General features: G+C 41.6%; 2 protein-coding genes across 2 annotated transcripts in view; one reads left to right on the forward strand and one right to left on the reverse strand.

The window, feature by feature from the left end:
* LOC103469012 (uncharacterized) overlaps positions 1-1,312 on the reverse strand; it is a 4,285-nt gene extending 2,973 nt beyond the window's left edge. The window contains exon 1 of the mRNA XM_081610308.1: positions 1,053-1,312. The gene's annotated coding sequence lies outside the window, so the exon portion shown is untranslated. The remainder of the gene's footprint in view (positions 1-1,052) is intronic.
* rapgefl1 (Rap guanine nucleotide exchange factor (GEF)-like 1) overlaps positions 1-19,534 on the forward strand; it is a 25,644-nt gene extending 6,110 nt beyond the window's left edge. The window contains exons 3-16 of the mRNA XM_081610306.1: positions 4,239-4,317; positions 7,639-7,795; positions 10,882-10,979; positions 11,094-11,206; positions 12,919-13,086; positions 13,159-13,256; positions 14,585-14,707; positions 14,805-14,983; positions 15,921-16,011; positions 16,125-16,175; positions 16,268-16,355; positions 17,898-17,962; positions 18,294-18,348; positions 18,455-19,534. Of these exons, the coding sequence (XP_081466432.1) occupies positions 4,239-4,317; positions 7,639-7,795; positions 10,882-10,979; positions 11,094-11,206; positions 12,919-13,086; positions 13,159-13,256; positions 14,585-14,707; positions 14,805-14,983; positions 15,921-16,011; positions 16,125-16,175; positions 16,268-16,355; positions 17,898-17,962; positions 18,294-18,348; positions 18,455-18,579 (1,490 nt within the window). The 3' untranslated portion in view covers positions 18,580-19,534. The remainder of the gene's footprint in view (positions 1-4,238; positions 4,318-7,638; positions 7,796-10,881; positions 10,980-11,093; positions 11,207-12,918; positions 13,087-13,158; positions 13,257-14,584; positions 14,708-14,804; positions 14,984-15,920; positions 16,012-16,124; positions 16,176-16,267; positions 16,356-17,897; positions 17,963-18,293; positions 18,349-18,454) is intronic.

A 19,534-nucleotide genomic window follows, 5' to 3' on the forward strand; every position in this document is an offset into this window, starting at 1 on the left:
TTATCCTGCTTTTAACCGGATTTCATCCCTATTTTAATCCAAAACGATTTGATTTTATTCTAGTTTTAAGGTCTCAGACGTAAAAACAAGAAGTGTGTGTTTGTCACACACTTTCTCTGAGTTCAGCTGCTTGAGCGCAGCAGAAAAACCAAATATTACCAAATATTTTTATACTTTCCAGTGTAAATATCGTATTACACTTGAAAACTTACTTACATGTAACTTTTCAACAAAATATTGGAGCTTCTTTTGCTGAAAAAGAAAAAATACTAGTTCCACTAGCAGATTATTTCACTTATAACATGAGAGAAATGTCTTGTTATAAGATAATCTTAAATAATCTTAACTTCAAAAGTCAAAACTTTGCAAGAGAAATCTCAGAAATTTTTTAATTAATCTTAGAAATTTTCTTGAAAATACTTTGAACTTTCAACTTTTAAAACTCAAAACATTTTGACTTAAAATTTTTTTAAAATTAAAATTTTCCACAAAAATTGAGATTAACTTCAAAATTGCAGAGTTTTTGTCTCAAAAATTGTCATATTTTGAAACTGAACATTAATATATTATTTTCTGTAAAAGTTCTGAGATGAATCTCAAAACTTTGAGTTTTTTGGCAGAAATGGACGCCTCCTGTTTAGTTTTTGTGTCTAGAATGGTCCTGATGCGGCGTTAAAGAATGTAACTTTTGCTCACATTTGTAATGGGAACGCAGCTCCTGCCTCATAAAATCTTTTTGTGGATTTATTGTGGAAGGAGAAGTTTTTGGTTTGGTGTTTGAACCGAAGGCCGGACTCGTCTCTGTCCTGCAGCCGTTAATCTGTTTCCGGGTTTTAGATTCTGCTCGCTTACAAGTTAATTGTTAGTTTTGTCTTATTTCAAGTGTTCTGAGATATTTGCAGCAGAAACTGGACCCGAAATGCTAGTAAGACTTTGTGTTTCTGCACCAGTCGGTGGCAGAATGACGGCCGTGTGGCTCTGAATCCGTGTGTGGGAGGAAGGTTGTCTTCAGAGAAACGATCCCACTCTTTTACCTCTCTGGATGCGTTTACCTTCACTCCTCCTCCTCCTCCTCTTCATCGCCTTCGTCGACCCTCCGAGCTGCACGTTTGTCCCGCTTGCGCTCAGTTTGGACGCGCAGAAGCACAAGAGGCTCTTTTAGCACCTGTTCGCATAGCAACCGGCTCTCTGCGAGACGCTGGGAGGGAAGGAGGAGTGGGAGGCGGAAAGAGAAACCGAGCCGAGGAGGTGGGAGGAAAAACGCTGAAATTAAAGCTTCAGCTGGGAAACTTCTCCGCATCCTGAGCAAGACGCATCCAGGATGAACTAACGGGTCAAATCAACCCAGATCCACTTCCTGGTTGGGCTGGGCGATTTGGATTTGATCGATTAATCGAGCTTTTGGTTTGTGAAGATTACATTTTTGGAAAATACGGACTTTTCCCTCAGGTTTTCATAGTTCAGAGTGAAATCAGCGCCATCTTGTTTGAAAAGCGTGTTTGCAGTAGTATTCAGGTCAAATCTCAATAATCTGAGTATTAGCACCAAGCTAAGGTTTTTATTTTAATTACAAGAATAAAGTTGTATTTTTATGAGAGATGCAACATGAGAAATAAAAAATGTACTTTGGTTTAAGTTTTACCTCATCTTTTAGCACATCAGCATCAAATTATTACCAGAAGCAGAACTTTGAAACTATCGTTCAATCAGCTGATGAACTGAGCTGATCATGTCAAATCCTGATAAAAACATTTTTTTCTCTTAATTTTAATATATTGCGTCTTTATTCTGCTAATATTACGACTATTTTCTCATATTTAGACAAACATTCTCATAAAATAAAAGCTCTTTTTTTAATTTCCAGCAAATTGGTTAAAATTGTAACTTGCATCTGGTACGAAAATATCATAGATTTTATTTTTAAAGTATTTTATTCTCCTCATGGAGAAAAACATTTAAAGTGGAGCCGGATTCAGTCGTGTGTTCAGAATGAGACCCTGAGGTCAGAGCGACTTTAAAACCTTTTTACGTCCATCTGCTGTCCGGCTTCCTGCTTCTAAAGAAACACGAAGCTCTCCTCAAACAGTTTGATTCTTATTTTCACAATAAGCAGTAATAAATGTGACGTTTTAGACGTCCAGATGAACTAAAGCTCCGTTTGAGCAGAAGTGAAATAAATCTGAAGTGGGTGAAACTAAAACTGAGGAGTTTTGGCTAAAACGTATTTACAGACAACGGAGTTTAAACGCAAAATCTGTATTTATATTATACAGTTTTGGCTTAATAATTGCTCAGAATATGTTGTTTTTCAAATAAATGGCATTCTTTAGAGTTTTTACATCCCAGTTAACGATTATTTTATCCAATAATCATCGACTAAATTAATTGATGACTATTTCAGTAATTGATTAATCATGTTTAATTTGATTAATCGTTTCAGCCCTGCCTGTAAATCGTAAAAAACGGTAAAAAAGAAAAGAAATTGAAATATTTTACTGTGTCTACTGAACCTCTACGAAATGTCTGTTTCTTTTTTATGATATATTTAGTTTTTTTTAGACGTCCTTGTGGATATTTCTGTTTTTCTGAGTAGCTGTGAATGCAGCTCCGCTGTGTCGTCCTCCGCTCGGGTCCCAGATTTTAGTTTCTGCTCGGCTTCACATTGTGAATGGACCTTTCTCTCCGCCAGCCAAGCAGAACTTTATCCGTTCGCTTCATCTCCGGCTTTAAAGCCACTTATAAAGCATTCCCATCTCTGGTGAAATTTCAGCCTTTAGGGATGAAAATCAGTCAGATGTTCTGCAGAACTCAGCAGGGAAACTGGGATCCAGTTGGATCACTGTTGATCACTGTGGACCCAGACTGATCTACTGGTCACGTGGACGGGTTCTGGGTCCAGATATGATGACATGTGGGGCTCCCAGTTCTGAATTAACTGTTTTGTTGAAACTGTTTTGGGTTCTGAGGTGGAAATTTAAACGGGTTTGGTACCGATCTGGACTCCAGTTGGTGTCAAAATGGGTTTGTTTCTGGTTTTTGGATTATTTTGCGCTGGACAGATTATTTCTGCATTTCTGTGCGTCTTTTCAAAAAGAAAAAGGTGAAATATTCAAAGTAGGGCTGAAACAATTAGTTGGATTAATCGTGATTAATCGATTATTGAAATAATTGTTAACTAATTTAGTAACTGAATAATGACTTTAGAGAGGCTCATCAATCTGGGAAGGGTTTGAACAGCTCAAAGTCTTCACTGCTACAAAATAACATTTAAATAGAGCCACAAAAAAATTATATTTAAAGTAGAGCTAAAAGAGTTAATAATGATTAATCGTGATTAATCGTGATTAATCACGATTAATCGATTGCTGAAATAAGGATTGAGTTCTCACATATTCATAGAAGAGTTTTTAAGCTGCAGATGCTTCATTTTCTATATTTAAGGTAAAAAAAAATGTTTCTTTTCTAATTTAAGATTTTTTTCATTTGCATCTTTTAAGAGATTAAGTGAAAAATCTGCAGAATGTGACATTTATTTTATCCGATTAATTGATTAGTCATCAGAATAATCAGCAGTTGCAGCTCTGATTTTTGTCTCCTTACAGATTAAATCCATCTTTAGTTTAAATGTTTTAACTGATCGGTTCTGATCCGGTTTCCTGCAGCTCACACTCTGATTTCTCTCCTTTTTTTTTATCAGTTTCTTCTTCTTCTCGCACATTTCTCTCTCCATCCTCTCGCTGTCAGCGACGTGTTGTCTCCATGGTAACCGCCTGCAGAGAGGCGGGCTTGGACTGGACACACCCACTGCAGCATGGCTCTCACACACACACACACACGCAGAGCAGCAGTGTATTTTAGTAAATGTGACCACAGGTTTGAGGCGCGTCGTGCTGCTTCAGCATCTTAAATTACAGCCGTCGGCTGCAGCAGCTCCTCGCCGCCGCCTCTCGGCTCGCTGCGTGTCACGGCCTAACGTATAATCAGAGGCGGCCTCGCCTCTGCATCCTCCTCCGAGGCGCAGAGACGCTGCTGTCCTGTCAGGACTCACTCTGCATGCAGAAAACCAGAAGCTCTGAGGCTGGAGGATGTGAAGGCATCCCTCAGCCTCCACCTGGCTCATCTGCTTTAATGAGCCTGCTGCAGATCAGAGGTGGAGTCCTCTGGCTCCGGTTTGAAATGTCTATGCTGCGTTCAGGTGCAGCGTGTAACATCTAATATCTCTGTGTGTCTGTGTGCAGAAACCCTGTTGGATGACTTCATGTTGACACATCCCATCTTCCTGACGGCCGACAGGCTCCAGCAAGTCCTGCTGCAGCAGTATCCTTGTCCTGGGCCTGACTGAATGCGCTCACGGTGCTGCGCTGCGATGCGACGTGCATGCGCCGCTGTGTTTAATGCGATCGGAATGAGGGACGAGCTTCGCAGGTTTGATTCCAGGGTATTAACGGCGGCTTTGTTCCCGTTGTGTAGCTGCGAGTCGTGTTTTTCCCTCCTCTTTGCCTGCAGCCTGCTGACTCTTCCTCATGTTTGTTACCGAGTTTCTTTCTTTTTTTTTTTTTTTTGCCCCACCTTCTTTCTGTTTGTGTTCCAGAGGAGAGAAAAAGGAACATTTCACCACGTTCAGGTTCAGGAGAAAAACACTTCCACAACAGAAACAGGCAACAAAACCGTTTTTTGAAAATGTTTCGCACCTGATGGTCTGGTACAATCGGTCCGATTGGGAACCAAAACTGCAACATTTGCTACAATTTCAGATGCTGTGGTTCTTGTGCACCAATCACCAGTGAAGGAAACAACATGAAGGCCTCTGAAGAAGACACATTTCTCCTGCTAGCATTAGCCTGCTAGCATGCCTTGTGATGTAGTCCACTTCCTGCTTTTGGCACACTTGGCGTTCACATATGCATTCGAACCACACCAGAGTTCACTTCAACCGAATCCAGACCGAGGTCTATAGGCTAACCAGAGTTCGTTCTTTCAGTCCACATCAGAGTTCAATTACGCATTCTCACCTCCCCAAAGGAACTGGACTTTCCTGGCAAATGGACTGGAGCTGGATTAAAGTGGACTAAACATGGCTGGTGTGAACGCGTCTTAACTCTTTAACATCTCGATTCTTGGTAGAACGGAGACAAACTGTGTCCTGAATGTAAACTGAGAGCCTCGTTTTGTTTGGAGACGATGGAAAAACGAAAGCGTCTCCAACAGATTCCCAAACCAACTCAACTGGTTCCTGTTCCTGTGAAAACTCAGAGCTCCTTTCCTTGCTTCGAAGAAAGGATGCATACCAGGAAACATCATGCTTTTACAATTGATCCATTAAGTTCAGTTTTTTAGAAACAAAAATAAATTGTCATATGCTCAGAAAAACAAAACCAACATTTGTACACCACAAGCTCCCTTCGCCATCATTTAAAACGATCTCACGAACAGAATAATTGAATAATAAATTAAGTAGAGCAGTCTTCATGCTTCTGAGGGTTTGTAACTCATCTCACCCTCCTGTGTCACGTAAACACTGTGTGGAACCAGAAACACAGTGTGACTGACGTAAAGTTGCACCTTTGATGAGCTTCACTATGTTCAGAATGTTGAAACCTTTCCTCTCCTGAGGGTGAGCCCAGCCTGCAGGGAGATTATTTCAGCTGTTTGCATTCATGATCACATTCTTTTGGTTCCTACGCCTAACTAATGACTGAGGCGAGGAATGGGGAGGTACTGACTGGTAGATCCACTTTTAATTCCCCCAGACCCTGAATTTCCAAACCTGCAGGTGGAAATCCAGTTTCCAGATGGTTCCACCGGCTCAGAGCAGAAGATTCTGATTATAATCCTGACTGTTTCACCTTCAGCGACAAATGACTCAATCTAAAAGTCAAACACGATTGCATCATCTGCAAACAACTTTACGATCTGAATCATGCCAACTGTTTCACATTCTCATGCAAATTAATGCAGAACCATCAAAGATTAACTCGACTGCATCATCTGCAAACAACTTTACAACGTTTTAATAGACGTTTTAATATTCTCCTGCAAGTTTTTGTGGAACTTTCTAAGATCTACAAAAAGCTTTACAATCTGATGCCAACTGTTTCAGAAACTCCTGCAAATTATTGCATAACCATTCAAACTGAAGTGCGTCATCTGCAAACAACTTTACAACCTGAACCATGTAGACTGTTTCATATTCTCCTGCAGGTTTTTGTAGAACTGTGTAAGATTTACACGACTGCATCATCTGCAAAAAGCTTTACAAACGGATGCCAGCTGTTTCAGAAACTCCTCAAATTTTTTGCATAACCATTCAAAGTTTAGTGCATCATCTGCAAACAACTTTACAACTTGAATTGTGTCGACTTTTTCACATTTTTGTGAAAATAATTGCGGAACGTTCTAAACTTAACATGACTCCATCATCTGCAAACAACAAACAGCTTTACAATCTGAATTATGCTGTCTGCTTCTCACTCTTGTGGAAATTATTGAAGAGCCATCCTAGCTCAACTTGACTGCATCATCTGCAAACAGTCTCAAAATCTGATGCCAACTGTTTGACAAACTCCTGAAAATTATTGCATAACCATTCAAACTTGAGTGCATCATCTGCGAACAGCTTTAAAATCTGAATTTTGTTGACTACTTCATATTCTGCTGCAAGTTGTTGCAGGAGAATTGTTTCTAAGCTTAACACGACTGCGTCATCTGCAAATAAATTTGCAATCTGAGTCATTCCAACTGTTTCCCAGTCTACTACCAATTATTTCAGGACTTTCTAAGCTTAACATGACTGCATCATCAGCAAACAGCTTTACAATCTGATGTCAACTGTTTCACACACTCCTGTCAATTATTGCATAACCATTCAAACTTAATTTGAGTGCGTCATCTGCAAACAACATTACAATCTGAGTCACACAAACTGTTTCCCCGTTCTCCTGAAAGTTTTTGCAGAATCATCTGAGCTTAACACGACTGCATCATCCGCAAACAGTTTTCTGAAACCGGCTGAACTGGAAACCTCTGCGGGACGCGAAGCCGTTTTCTTCTGTTGTGTTCTGATTAGTTCAGTTCATGACGGCTGATATGAAAACTGCCAGTTTTTTTACATCCATCCACGTGAATCCTCCCCCACAGGGAGATGGAGAGGAAGAGAGGGATGTGGGCGGAAGCAGAAGAGTGAAAGAAACGGACAGAAATAAATCTGCCTTTGTTATATTACAGAGATTCAGGGACTTTTCCTCTCAGGATGTGCACATCTGTCCTCCATGCAGGATTAAATAATCATAGACCTGATTAAAAATCAGAAGAACAAGGAGCTGATGGCGAAGGAGAGCAAAGCTTCATGGGAAATATAGCTGAAATTCTCAGCGTTGGACAAATAGAGAGTAGAAAAAGCATGTCTCATCAGCCAGGCAGAGGGGATGAAACAAGCAGAGAGTGTGTGTGTTGGTGAGACAGCTGGATGAGGATGTGTGTGTGTGTGGTGTAATGTGGGTCATCATGGCGGCGTCTCTCTGAGCTGAAAACGATGCTCCTCCTGCTGTAACACAGAAGATGCATGTAGGTTTCCACGCGCCGCAGAAACACGTGTTTCACATCCAGCCTGGTTCCTCCTTAACCCAATCGCTCCTCCAGATTCTCCCTGGAGGCAGAGCGGAGGGACGGCGAGGCCGAGGCGGCCATGAGCGCCGCCGAGAGGAAGCAGGCGGTGCTGAACATGGCCTTCCGCTACCTGGACACCTACAGAGAGCTGCTGCAGGAGGAGGGGGAGCGCAGCAACAGCTTCCCCAAGGTACCAGTGTGAGGCCAGAGGTCAACGGCATTCAGCTGCACACAAACTGACCTCCAGTCTGACCAACGACTCAAAGACCAGGCTACGCTTAGAGCAGCTTTAATAAAATAATAAATTCAACAAATTAGGACAAAACTACTAGAATCTACTCACTGAAATGAGGCAACCTGTTCCATCTAATCACTGACTTATACTCTAAATTACTCCATGTCTGATTTTAGTTCCTGTATTAAAACTGACCCAGAATAGATGAAATATTTTTATATCAATAAAAAGCAAACTGGATGATTTTCATTTAGCAAGGAAAAACTTTAAAAAATCTGATTACTTTATTTGTTTAATTAAGATAGTTCATGTTTAGCTTATTGTTGAGTAGGTAAGAAAGAAATCACAACTTTTTTTGGTTTATAAAAAGGTATTTTCAGCTCGTTTAGTTGAGCTGATTTACTGTTCAGATTCTAAAGATTTTTGTATTTAAATAAAATAAAAATTACAATAAAATTTTTTAAATAAAATAGAATAAATAAGATAAAGACTTTTTTAGTTAAGAAAACAAACGTTTTCTGTTCACAGCCGTAAACCGTGACAGGCTTCACTCTTTGTGTGTCACTGCAGAAGTAAATGTGTCATCCATGGAAACATGGCACTTTTTTTATTCTGTGGCCCTGACTCACAGTGGCGCAGTTGGTAGAGCTGTTGCCTTGCAGCAAGAAGGTTCTGGGTTCAATTCCCGGCCTGGGGCCCCCCTGCATGGAGCTTGCATGTTCTCCCTGTGCGTGCGTGGGTTTTCTCCGGGTACTCCGGTTTCCTCCCACAGTCCAAAAACATGACTGTCAGGTTAATTGGCCTCTCCAAATTGTCCATAGGTGTGAGTGTGTGTGTGCATGGTTGTGTGTCCCACGTGTCTCTGTGTTGCCCTGCGACAGACTGGCGACCTGTCCAGGGTGTACCCCGCCTCTCGCTCGAAACGCTGGCTGGAGATGGGCACCAGCACCCCCCAACCCCACTGAGGGAAAAAGGGTGCAAGAAAATGGATGGATGGATGGATGAAGATAAATAATCACTTAATTAAGTATTTTCCAGAAACATTTTCCATCCAGTTTGATCTGAAAACTCCAGAATTTCTAGTTTTTCTCCAACTTTATTTTTTTTTGGCTGAATTATTTTTATATTTTCTGATATTTGTCCAGAAGGGAATTTACACTCAAACAGTAAACAAACTGGATACCTTCATTTAACAAGGAAAACATGCAAAAAAACATGACGTTTTAGATCTAAGGAGGAAAAAATCTGATTATTTGTTTAATTAAATTAGTTCATGTTTAGTTTATTATTGAGTAGGTTAAAAAACTCTCAACATTTTGAGCTGAGGGTTTTGGCCCACATGACATTCCTCCTTTAAACCTCAGCTTCAAAGCTGCAGTTTTATTAAAAATATGTTGCTCCCATAAAACTGCCACCATATTATGAGATAATCTGTAAAATGATCTCCATCTTCTCCCAGAGCCATTTTTTCCATCTGAAGAAATGCACACTCTCAACTGAAAAACAACCAATCAGAGGCAGGAGGCGGGTCTTAGCGCTGTTAATCAATCTCATAAATGTGCTGCTAAAAGTGCTAATGGCAGAGGAACAACTCACCATTACAGAAAAACCATTTATTCACCATTTTTGGTGGCCATGCTAAGTAGCCTTAGCATTCATGACAGGCTATGCTAGCTGTAGCATCACAGAGATCGAGTGGGGAGAGGGAGGGCACTAAGACCCGCCTCCTCACTCCGATTGGTTGTTTCTAGTTCGCACTGGAAGAAGGCAGCAGCTTGATTTCTTTTTTTTCACAGGTTATTTGTTTCATACCAAGCTGCCAAAATATGGTGAGAGTTTCAACAAATATGTAAAAAAAAAGTTTTTATAGAGGTTACATAGAGCAACTTTAAAGATGCTGAATTTGAACATCCCATGATGGTCGGACCACCTCACAGACCACCACAGACCACCTCACAGACCAACACAAAACACCACAAACCATCACAGACCACCACAAACCACCTCACAGAAAACCACAAACCACCTCACAGAAAACCACAGACCACCTCACAGACCACCTCACAGACCACCACAGACCACCTCACAGACCACCACAGACCACCTCACAGACCAACACAAAACACCACAAACCATCACAGACCACCACAAACCACCTCACAGAAAACCACAAACCACCTCACAGAAAACCACAGACCACCTCACAGACCAACACAAACCACCACAGACCACCATAAACCAACACAAACCACCACAAACCACCTCACAGACCAACACAAACCACCTCACAGACCACCACAGACCACCACAAACCACCTCACAGACCAACACAAACCACCTCACAGACCAACACAAACCACCTCACAGACCACCACCACACCACCACAGACCACCTCACAGACCAACACAGACCACCACAAACCATCACATACCACCTCACAGACCAACACAAACCACCTCACAGACCACCACACACCACCGCAGACCACCTCACAGACCACCACAGACCACCACAAACCATCACATACCACCTCACAAACCACCACAGACCACCATAAACCAACACAAACCACCTCACAGACCACCACAGACCAACACAGACCACCACATACCACCTCACAGACCAACACAAGCCACCACAGACCACCTCACAGACCAACCTTCAATCCTGGAGGTTGAAACCCTTCAGGGTTGAACCTTCAGGGTTCCCTGAAGGGTTTTGTTGTTCCAGAACCAACAAAAGGAAACTTCCCAGCCTTTCAGTAAAGCGACGTAATCTCACGTAATCTGTCTCAAAGAGCGAGACGCCATCAGGCCTCAACATGCCTGACTTCCTGATAATTATCGGCCAATCCTTGCTTTCACGCGATGACAGTAACGGTTTGGAAAGCAGCCTGATGGGAATCTCCAGACGCTGGTTCTGAGAAGAAGGCCTGAAAGTGAAAGTGAAGCAGCTGAGCCTGCTGCTGTTGCCGCGTTCTCCGTGCTGATGCCTCCGTTTGGGATGAATAAACTCAGATTGTGGGTTTGTCTGTGTGCAGGAGCTGTACATGTGTGCGGTTCAGGAGCTGACCCGGTATCCTGAGCTGGTGGAGGACGTCCTGAAGCTGCAGCGATGGTCCGAGATCCTGCACTGCCCGTAAGGCTGCAAAGACTCTAGATATTAATGCTACATATTCTGCTGTTTTTGTTGGATGTTCATCACGTTTATTCGCTGTTTTCACCTTTCAATCTGGATATTTGTGTATTTCAGCTCCGACGAGGAAAAGGAGAGCAGGAAGAAGCAGGTCCGCCCGCTGTTCAGACACTTCAGACGTATCGATGCCTGCCTGCAGCCCCGTGAGGCCTTCAGAGGCTCAGACGAAAGTACGACGCCCACAGATACCTGCACACACACACACACACACACACACACACACACACACACACCTGAGTTATACAGGCTGTGATCTGTAAACACACACGCTCACAATTGAAATGCAAACACAGCTGCAATCTGCGGTTGGGATATACAAATCACTGGCCGGCACACCCTGAACACACACGCACATGCACACGCACACACACACACACACACACACACACACACACACACACACACACACACACCTGAGGTTTGGACTTTTAACTCGAATACAAAGGACCAACCCAACAGTTCAGCTGCAGTTCCACAAATAACCAGTAGACGGAGCGAGAATCTCCATGAGAATTGATTTATAGGGGCAGTATCATTTAAAATGTCCTTTTCTTTAGCTTTACATCATGTTTCTTTAATGTTATTCCCTCGTCTAAACATCTTTAACAGACCTGGAGTGTCGCTTTGATTCTTTCACGTATGTGTGAGAAATCCTTTAATCTCTATGGTAACCATTCAGCTGTGAAAAATGCCTGGGAGAACCTAGCCCCGCCCTCAAGACGCAGCTCCTCCTTGGAGCTACAGCTTCTAAGCTTCAGAGCTTCCACTGCCCCCACTCAGCTCCTTCAGACTAGCCAGCGACAATTAGCAAACACCTTGTGGAACTGCTGAGTTCCTTATAGGAGCTACTTCTCAGAGCAACGCTGGTAAAAACATTGTTGAAGGATTAATTGAGGAGCCATGTTGTGATGACTTCCTGAAGGCGGAGCTTCAGAAAGAGCAGGAGTTCTTAAAGAGACAGAGACCCAATTGAATCAGGAAGTAAAATTTCTTTCAAGTTTTTTTGACAACAGCTGAAGGTGACATAGTTACTTGGGCTATAAAAAAACACGATACCGCCCCTTTAAGGTGATTGAAAAATCTGTGTTTCTTAAAAACAAACCGCTTTTACGTCTTTCGCTCTGGTTTCCATGGTTACCACAGTGTCATCCACATAAATACAGACCATGGAGGAACCATGGTGCAGGTTCTGGTGGATCTCATTGCAGGATTTGACCATGATAACTGGGTCGGTTCAGATCTTACCTAAAGAACTGGGATTTCGTTGTGTCAGTGGTAACTTCTCACCGGAGCGGACAGAAATCACATGTGGAGTACCCCAGGAATCAATCCTTGGAACCCTCCTATTTAATATCTACATTATGATGTCACTAGGTGACGCAGAACCATCCAATCACTGAACAGATGCTTAGAACAGATAAATGTGTGGATGGGCCAAAACGTTTTCCAGCTGAACAGAAACAAAACTGAAGTTGTTATCTTTGGACCTGAAGAGGAGCGATCTAGAGCCACTTCACAGATTCAGTTACTACAGCTGGAAACTAGAGATCAGACTGAAATCCGAACCTTCAGAGCCACAGAGAGACGGCTATAAAGTCGGTCTTCTATCACCTGAAGAACAGTAGCTCAGAGAATGGACTCTAAAATTCTCTAAAGGAACTGAGTTCCTTTAAATCAAGGCAAAAACCTGTTTCTTTAGAGTTTTCTTTGATTCATAATAACCGGAAAATGGATCAATATATTTGATTTGCTTGAGGATTTCCAATAAACTGTAAAGTTTATTGGACTTTGAACTGCCTTGTTGCTTAAATGTTCTGCCCAAATGAAGTTGACTTTTTGGTGAACATTCGCAGCTCAGTGTGATATTTTTGCGTGTTTGCAGTCTTCTGCAGGGTGTACACCCCGGATCACTCCTACGTCACCATCCGGAGCCGCCTGTCCTGCCGGGTCGGAGAGATTCTGGCGCTGGTCAAAGAGAAACTCCAGTACAGCGAGGACCAACCAGTTTTGCCCGGAAACCTCATACTGGTGGCCGTCACCTCAGCTGGAGGTCCGTCTTCCCTCTGGTTGCGGATGTTTTGGGTTTTTATCCCGCTGTGACTGACGGTGGCTGTGTTTGCAGAAAAAGCCGTGTTTCGCCCCAGCGACGAGGCCGTCTTCACCACGCTGGGCGTCAACACCCACCTGTTCGCCTGTGAACCCTCTGAACTCGACTCTCTGGTGAGGATCGATGCTTATTGATTGAAGGGTGATTGATTGTAGGGTAGCAACAGCCAATGAAACCAGAGAAAATGTCGGGTTGTGCTGATCTTTGTAGAAAACCGATGGAAGATCCAGTTGGGAAAGTCAGGATAAAAACTAACAGGAGAAATTCAGTAACCAGAATCCAGATTGGATTCAGGACATTTATTGAGGACAGTTAGGTCTCCGCTATGCTAACCTGATTAATTTGATGAATAATTAACCAGAAGCATTTGTTGTAATGACTGGAATTACCCCTAATAAAACATTAAACAGATTAGGCCAGTTTTCCTTCAATGGAATATTACATACATATTGTAATCAGTGTTTTTATGAACATTTTCTGGTTCAGGGCAAAGTTGACTCTGTTCATGGAGATTTGGTTTACGACTAAATCATAAATAAATCCTGCAAATAAATCAATCAAACTGGTGACACTGGATAACATGGGGATGAGGGTGACACAGATGTAGAGTAGTACAGTCAAATTAATCCAGTCCAGTTCAGAAACAATCCAGTCCAGTTTAAAATCAATCCACTCCAGTCTAAAATTAATCCAGTCCAGTTTAGAAACAATCCAGTCCAGTTTAAAATCAATCCACTCCAGTCTAAAATGAATCCAGTCCAGTTTAGAAACAATCCAGTCCAGTTTAAAATCAATCCACTCCAGTCTAAAATGAATCCAGTCCAGTTTAAAATGAATCCATTCCAGTCTAAAATTAATCCAGTCCAGTTTAGAAACAATCTAGTCCAGTTTAAAATGAATCCATTCCAGTTTAAAATGAATCCATTACAGTTTAAAATGAATTCATTCCAGTCTACACTCAATCCAGTCCAGTCAAGAACCAATCCATTCGAGTAAAAACAATCAATCCAGTCCAGTTTAGAAAGAATCTATTCCAGTTTAGAGACAATCCAGTCCAGTCCAGACTTTAACTCAATGAAAGATCTGTCCCTTTTCTAGAAAGTACATTTAAATTTTTATTCTATTTAAGCGATTTCAAAAGGGTTATAGTCGTGATGAACCCCATAAACGCCATCAGTTCATCACGAAACATCAGAAATTCAGAAAAATGTAAAAAAAAAAAAGAAGAAAATTTTTAAAGAGTGAGTAGGTTTGAACGAGGAGAAAGAAAGGGGGCCAAACGCCACACCTTGGGGAACCTCTATTTTAGTTCCCAGATTTGGAAAACCAAAGCTAGCTACTGATAAGTGACTCTTATCGTTGGGTTCAAAGGTCAACAGTGAAGACAGATTTCTGTCTGGAGTTTTTGTTTCACCTTTAATTCTGACGTCACTTCCTGCAGCTTCCTCTTCCTGAGGAGATCCACTGGACGCCTGGCGACAGCAAACTTCACGACATGTCGGCGGAGGAAGTGGCCAATCAGCTGGTGGTGTTCGACTGGGAACTTTTCAGCTGCGTTCACGAGGTCAGAAAAACATTTGGTGAAAAAAATCATAAAAAACATGATTATCTGAAAATGACTAACTGCAACTTTTTCATCCAACCCATATCGCCCCCTGCAGGTGGAGTTCATCTGTTACGTATTTCACGGCGAGCAGTCCCGCTGGCGCCCCCTGAACCTGGAGCTGGTACTGCAGCGCTGCAGCGAGGTGCAGCACTGGGTCGCCACGGAGATCCTGCAATGCCAATCGCTGCCGAAGAGGATCCAGCTGCTGCGCAAGTTCATCAAGATCGCAGCGCTGTGAGTTTATTGTCCACACAAACTACAAAACATATCATTAATGTAGACATTTTATTTCCTTTCATAGAACAAATTAAAATATTTTTATTTTTTTGGTAAAAAAAAAAAGAAGGCGTAATTAAATGATTCAACTGGAATTTGTTCCCTCAATAAAAAAATAGGTCAAGAAACATTTTTCTTTAGATTTATAAGGAAATCTTATTCACATAGACGTATTAGTGCCATTGTAGATCGAGAAGAAACAGTGAAAGTAACTTTCTGCAAGAAACGAACATAGAAATGTATTAGTATAAAAAGCTGAAAATTTGCAGGAGGAAAAAAATAATAATTTTGAGATTCATTTCAGAAATGTTCTACAAAATATTTGGTGATTTCTGATTTTTTTTTTTAAGTTAAATGTTCAACTTTTGAAACTCAGAAAATGTCCAAAAGTTAAAAAAGTTTGTTTTTGTTTTTTTTTCTTCAAAAAAATTCAGATTAATCTCAAAACATTTTGACATTTTATTAGCAAATCTTCAACTTTTCAAAGTCAAAAACTTACAAATTTTTTTCTAGAAAATTTACCACATTTTAATCTCAAAAATGTCAATTTTTTTCTTAAAAATCTTATTTTTTTTCTCAAAAATTTCTGAGACTAATCAACAGTTAATACATTTTTTTTTCTAAAGAAAAATTTGGTGTTTTATATGGCAAATTTTTTACTTTTTAAATTAAGATATTTGTGAGTTTTTTTCTAGAAAATTTTCAAATTTCCTCTTTTTGTCTGTCTCCAATGGACTTAATACACAGATGAACTTATCAAATATTGTGGTCAGTATCGGGGCTAAATGGTCAATAATCAGTATTTAAATTGAAGTGAAGGCCATCGTTCCTCTGCAGCTCTCTGCTGCCTCCTGCTGTTCAGGTCGTGAACTGACCCGGTTCTGCTCTGTTCCAGCTGTAAACAGCAGCAGGACCTGCTGTCCTTCCTGGCGGTGGTTCTGGGTCTGGACAACCCGGCTGTCAGCAGACTGCGGCTCACCTGGGAGGTACGACCCGCCGGGTTTTTAACAGAACAGACCGGACGGTTCTGTAAAACCCAGTCCGTCTGTAGAACCAGATCCTTTGGTTCTGATAAGGAAATTTCCTCTGATGTTCTCAGGGTCTTCCGGGGAAGTTCAGGAAGCAGTTCCAGCAGTTCGAAAGCATCGCTGTGAGTTTCCCACACTGATCCTGGGTCTGTGCCGATCAGAACCGATCCGGTTCAGAAACACGATGCTCACCTTTGACCTTCTTCTCCTGCAGGACCCGTCCAGGAACCACAAGTCCTACAGGGACCTGATCACCAGCCTGAGACCCCCGCTGATCCCGTTCACCCCGCTGCTGCTGAAAGGTGACCAGAACCGGAGCAGAACTCAGAGAACTGATGGGTTTTACTGATTTTAACAGTTCTTCTGGGGTTTTTTTTGTTTTGTTTTTTTTAATCCTCTCACTGAATTTTTCAGTAAACTGGAAAAACACAAATTTCCTGAAGTCTTAATATTTTGCCATTTCCCCTGGGGCTTTGCTCCCAGCTGAGGAACAGACGCGGTTGGACCTGCTGGCCAATCGGCTCTTTGTTAATCTGCTAAGCAAGAAGGGGAAAAAAAATCAACAAAATCTGTTTATTATGCTTTCCAACAGTCCTGAACCTTTCACCGTTACACTGGTTTTTCTGCTTTTAATAAATCTCAGGTAAATAATTGTTAATTATTAGAAAGGACATGCTGGAGAGCTTGAAACTGTCCGTCTCCATGGCAACACAGTCAGAGAACAGGACGGATGAAAGTAGGTTAAAGGAAAAAAAGATGAAAACTGTTATTTTTGAATTGCGATCTGGCGCCCCCGGTGGTTGGAACGTGAAAAACACGAATGATTATTATAGTGATTGATTATAGTGCAGAGGTTCCCAAACTGTGGGGCGCGACCCCTAAGGGGGGGCGCCGTGCCTTTGCAGGGGGGGGCGAGGGAAGCCGTCTGGATGAAAAAAAAAAAAAACCTGAACGCTGTATGCGTTGGGTTTTTACCTTAGAACGGCCAACTCTCTGTTATTCCTCTGTCAGTTTGATACAGTAGGGGTTTCCACACTTCCCATATCTGTGTCCTGTGTCTCTTTTATCAGCAGTTAAAACTGTTTAATCTTTTGTTAACATGTGGTAACCTGTTTTTCCGAGCCGCCTTTAAATATCTGTGGGGCAGTGAAGGAGACCTGCTGCTGCTGTTCTGAGCTGCGCAGGTGTTAGAATCATGGCAGCAAACCAGCAAAACGCAAAGAACTTTTCACAGTTTTTCCCCAAACTAACCGTCTGAGATGTAAAGTTGCTGGATGCAGGTAATGTTAGCTAAAAGATGACTAGCTAGCTAATATCAATACATCACCTTAAGCGTAACAAGTCGCCTGTAGGCTACCGATGTTGTTGTCTATGTTCAGCTACGTAGATTCATTTTGCCCCCAAAAAAGTCGATTCCCCCCCCCACCCCCTCCGTTCTTACAGGTAGGGAGTCTCTAAGAATCCCCTCACACGCCTCGTTCAACCAGACAGCCATTTGTAATCCATAGGGGGGGCCCAGAAAATGTTTGGAAACCACTGGGGGGGGGCGCAGGAGAAAAAGTTTGGGAACCACTGTTCTAGTGATTAATCAGATTAAAAAATTAGCACTTTCTGCAGATTTCAAAATTATTTCTTAAGCTTTTTTGTATAATATTTGAAATACTTTAAAAGATGCCAATAAAACAAACAATTTAATTCCTTTAATAATCATTTTATTGTCTAAAATGCAATAAACTCCATTCCTTTAGTGAATTCTTGATCATTTGTAGCAAAGGACACATCTGATAAATCCGTTTTTCTCCGTCAGTGAGATTCCTGACCGTTCTGATTCGTGTCGTTTGCAGATTTGACGTTTCTTCACGAGAGTTGCAAAACGTTCCACGGAGAACTCGTGAATTTTGAGAAGATGGTGAGTTTGTTGTTCACTTACGACATAATGGAAATGTTCAGATGTTTTAATTATTTTTACAGGTGAATAAATTAGGTTAAGACATAAGACATTTTCCCATGATCCAAGTGAAATAAGATGCTAATGGAACAGAACATTTTCATCAATATTAAGGAATTATTGACTCTTGCTGAAAGGTTACTTCTAAGTTAGTTTTGTTTCATTTCAAGTTGACAAAAGTATTTGCAGTAGAAACTACACAAAAATACTTGGTAAGATTTTGTGTTTTTGCTGTGATGTGAAACCACGACCCGTAGAACCTCCGTAATCTCATATTTATCGTTTTCTGCAGCATAAAGTGGCTGAAATGGTGAGAACCATCAGACGGTACCGCAGCTCCCAGCTGGGTGAGTCCGAACTCTTCCTCACTGTCCTGTCTGTTTCCACCTGGTGGCAGGTTTCTGCCACTGCAGCTGCGACTGCTCAGTGATGTTGTGATGTGTTTCCTGGTAGCCATAGATACAGAGACGTCCCCCTCCCACCTGCAGACGAAGGCCTACGTCCGTCAGCTGCAGGTGATCGACAACCAGAACCTGCTGTTCGACATGTCCTGCAAGCTGGAGCCCAAAGACACGTAGAGGGACGAAGGAGCGGCGAGGAAGAGGAGGAGGGTCACGACCTGGACGTTAGATTTACACCTGCTCCTCTTCATCATATAACATAAAACATTCTGTCAAACCTCTGAACCTGGAGACCCACAACTCTGGTTTCGTCTGTTTCTGGTTTGTCTCTGCAGGATTCTGCAGAACCAGAACCGACCCGAAACCTAAGCATTGGTTCCTAACACACAGCTGGAACACAAAGTGGAGTTACGGCTCCTCCACAAACCAGTCTACCCAGTCGATTCACATAGTTATTTATATTTACCTCAAATTCTGCGTATTTTCAGCTGCAGTAGCAGAAAATCAGTGGCGATCCTGAGGGGGGCCCAGTGGGGGCAATGGCCCCCTTTTGAAAAATGGTTGCCACCCTCCTGCACTCCCAGAGAATCATCTTTATGTTGTAGAAACGTATAAAAAGTTATCTTCTTCAAGAGATACATGTAAACCCAGATGGGTATGAGTTGTTCAAATAAATAAAAAATCAATAAAGAAACAAAATATATATATATGCCCTCTAAAAATGTTATTAAAATTTTCTGAAAATATGCAGAATTTAACTAAATAAACAAATTTACCATCATTACATCAGTGTGATGATGGTAAAGTTTATTATCAGGAATCAAACAAATTTCTCTTTTAAAAATTTAATTACAAAAACAGTTTAGTTCCCATTTGATTCCTTTACAAAGTGATCAAACTTTGTCTTTATTACCTGAGATTTTTCTCTTTATGCATTTCCAAACAGGAGAACAGCCATGATGCAGCTTTAAAATACAGGGGAAAAATGAAGCATCAAGTAAAAGTTTATCTTTCTCTACCAGCAGAGGGCAGTAGGTGTCAGGTGCTGCTCCTTTAAATTCAGAAGGTGCGTTAAAGAGCAAACCTTGAGCTTTAATGTTTCTCCCGAAACAATATTTGAAGAAAAAAATAA

This window comes from Poecilia reticulata, chromosome 8, assembly GCF_904066995.2.
Source record: "Poecilia reticulata chromosome 8, P_reticulata-male-v2, whole genome shotgun sequence".
NCBI classification, from domain to species: domain Eukaryota; kingdom Metazoa; phylum Chordata; class Actinopteri; order Cyprinodontiformes; family Poeciliidae; genus Poecilia; species Poecilia reticulata.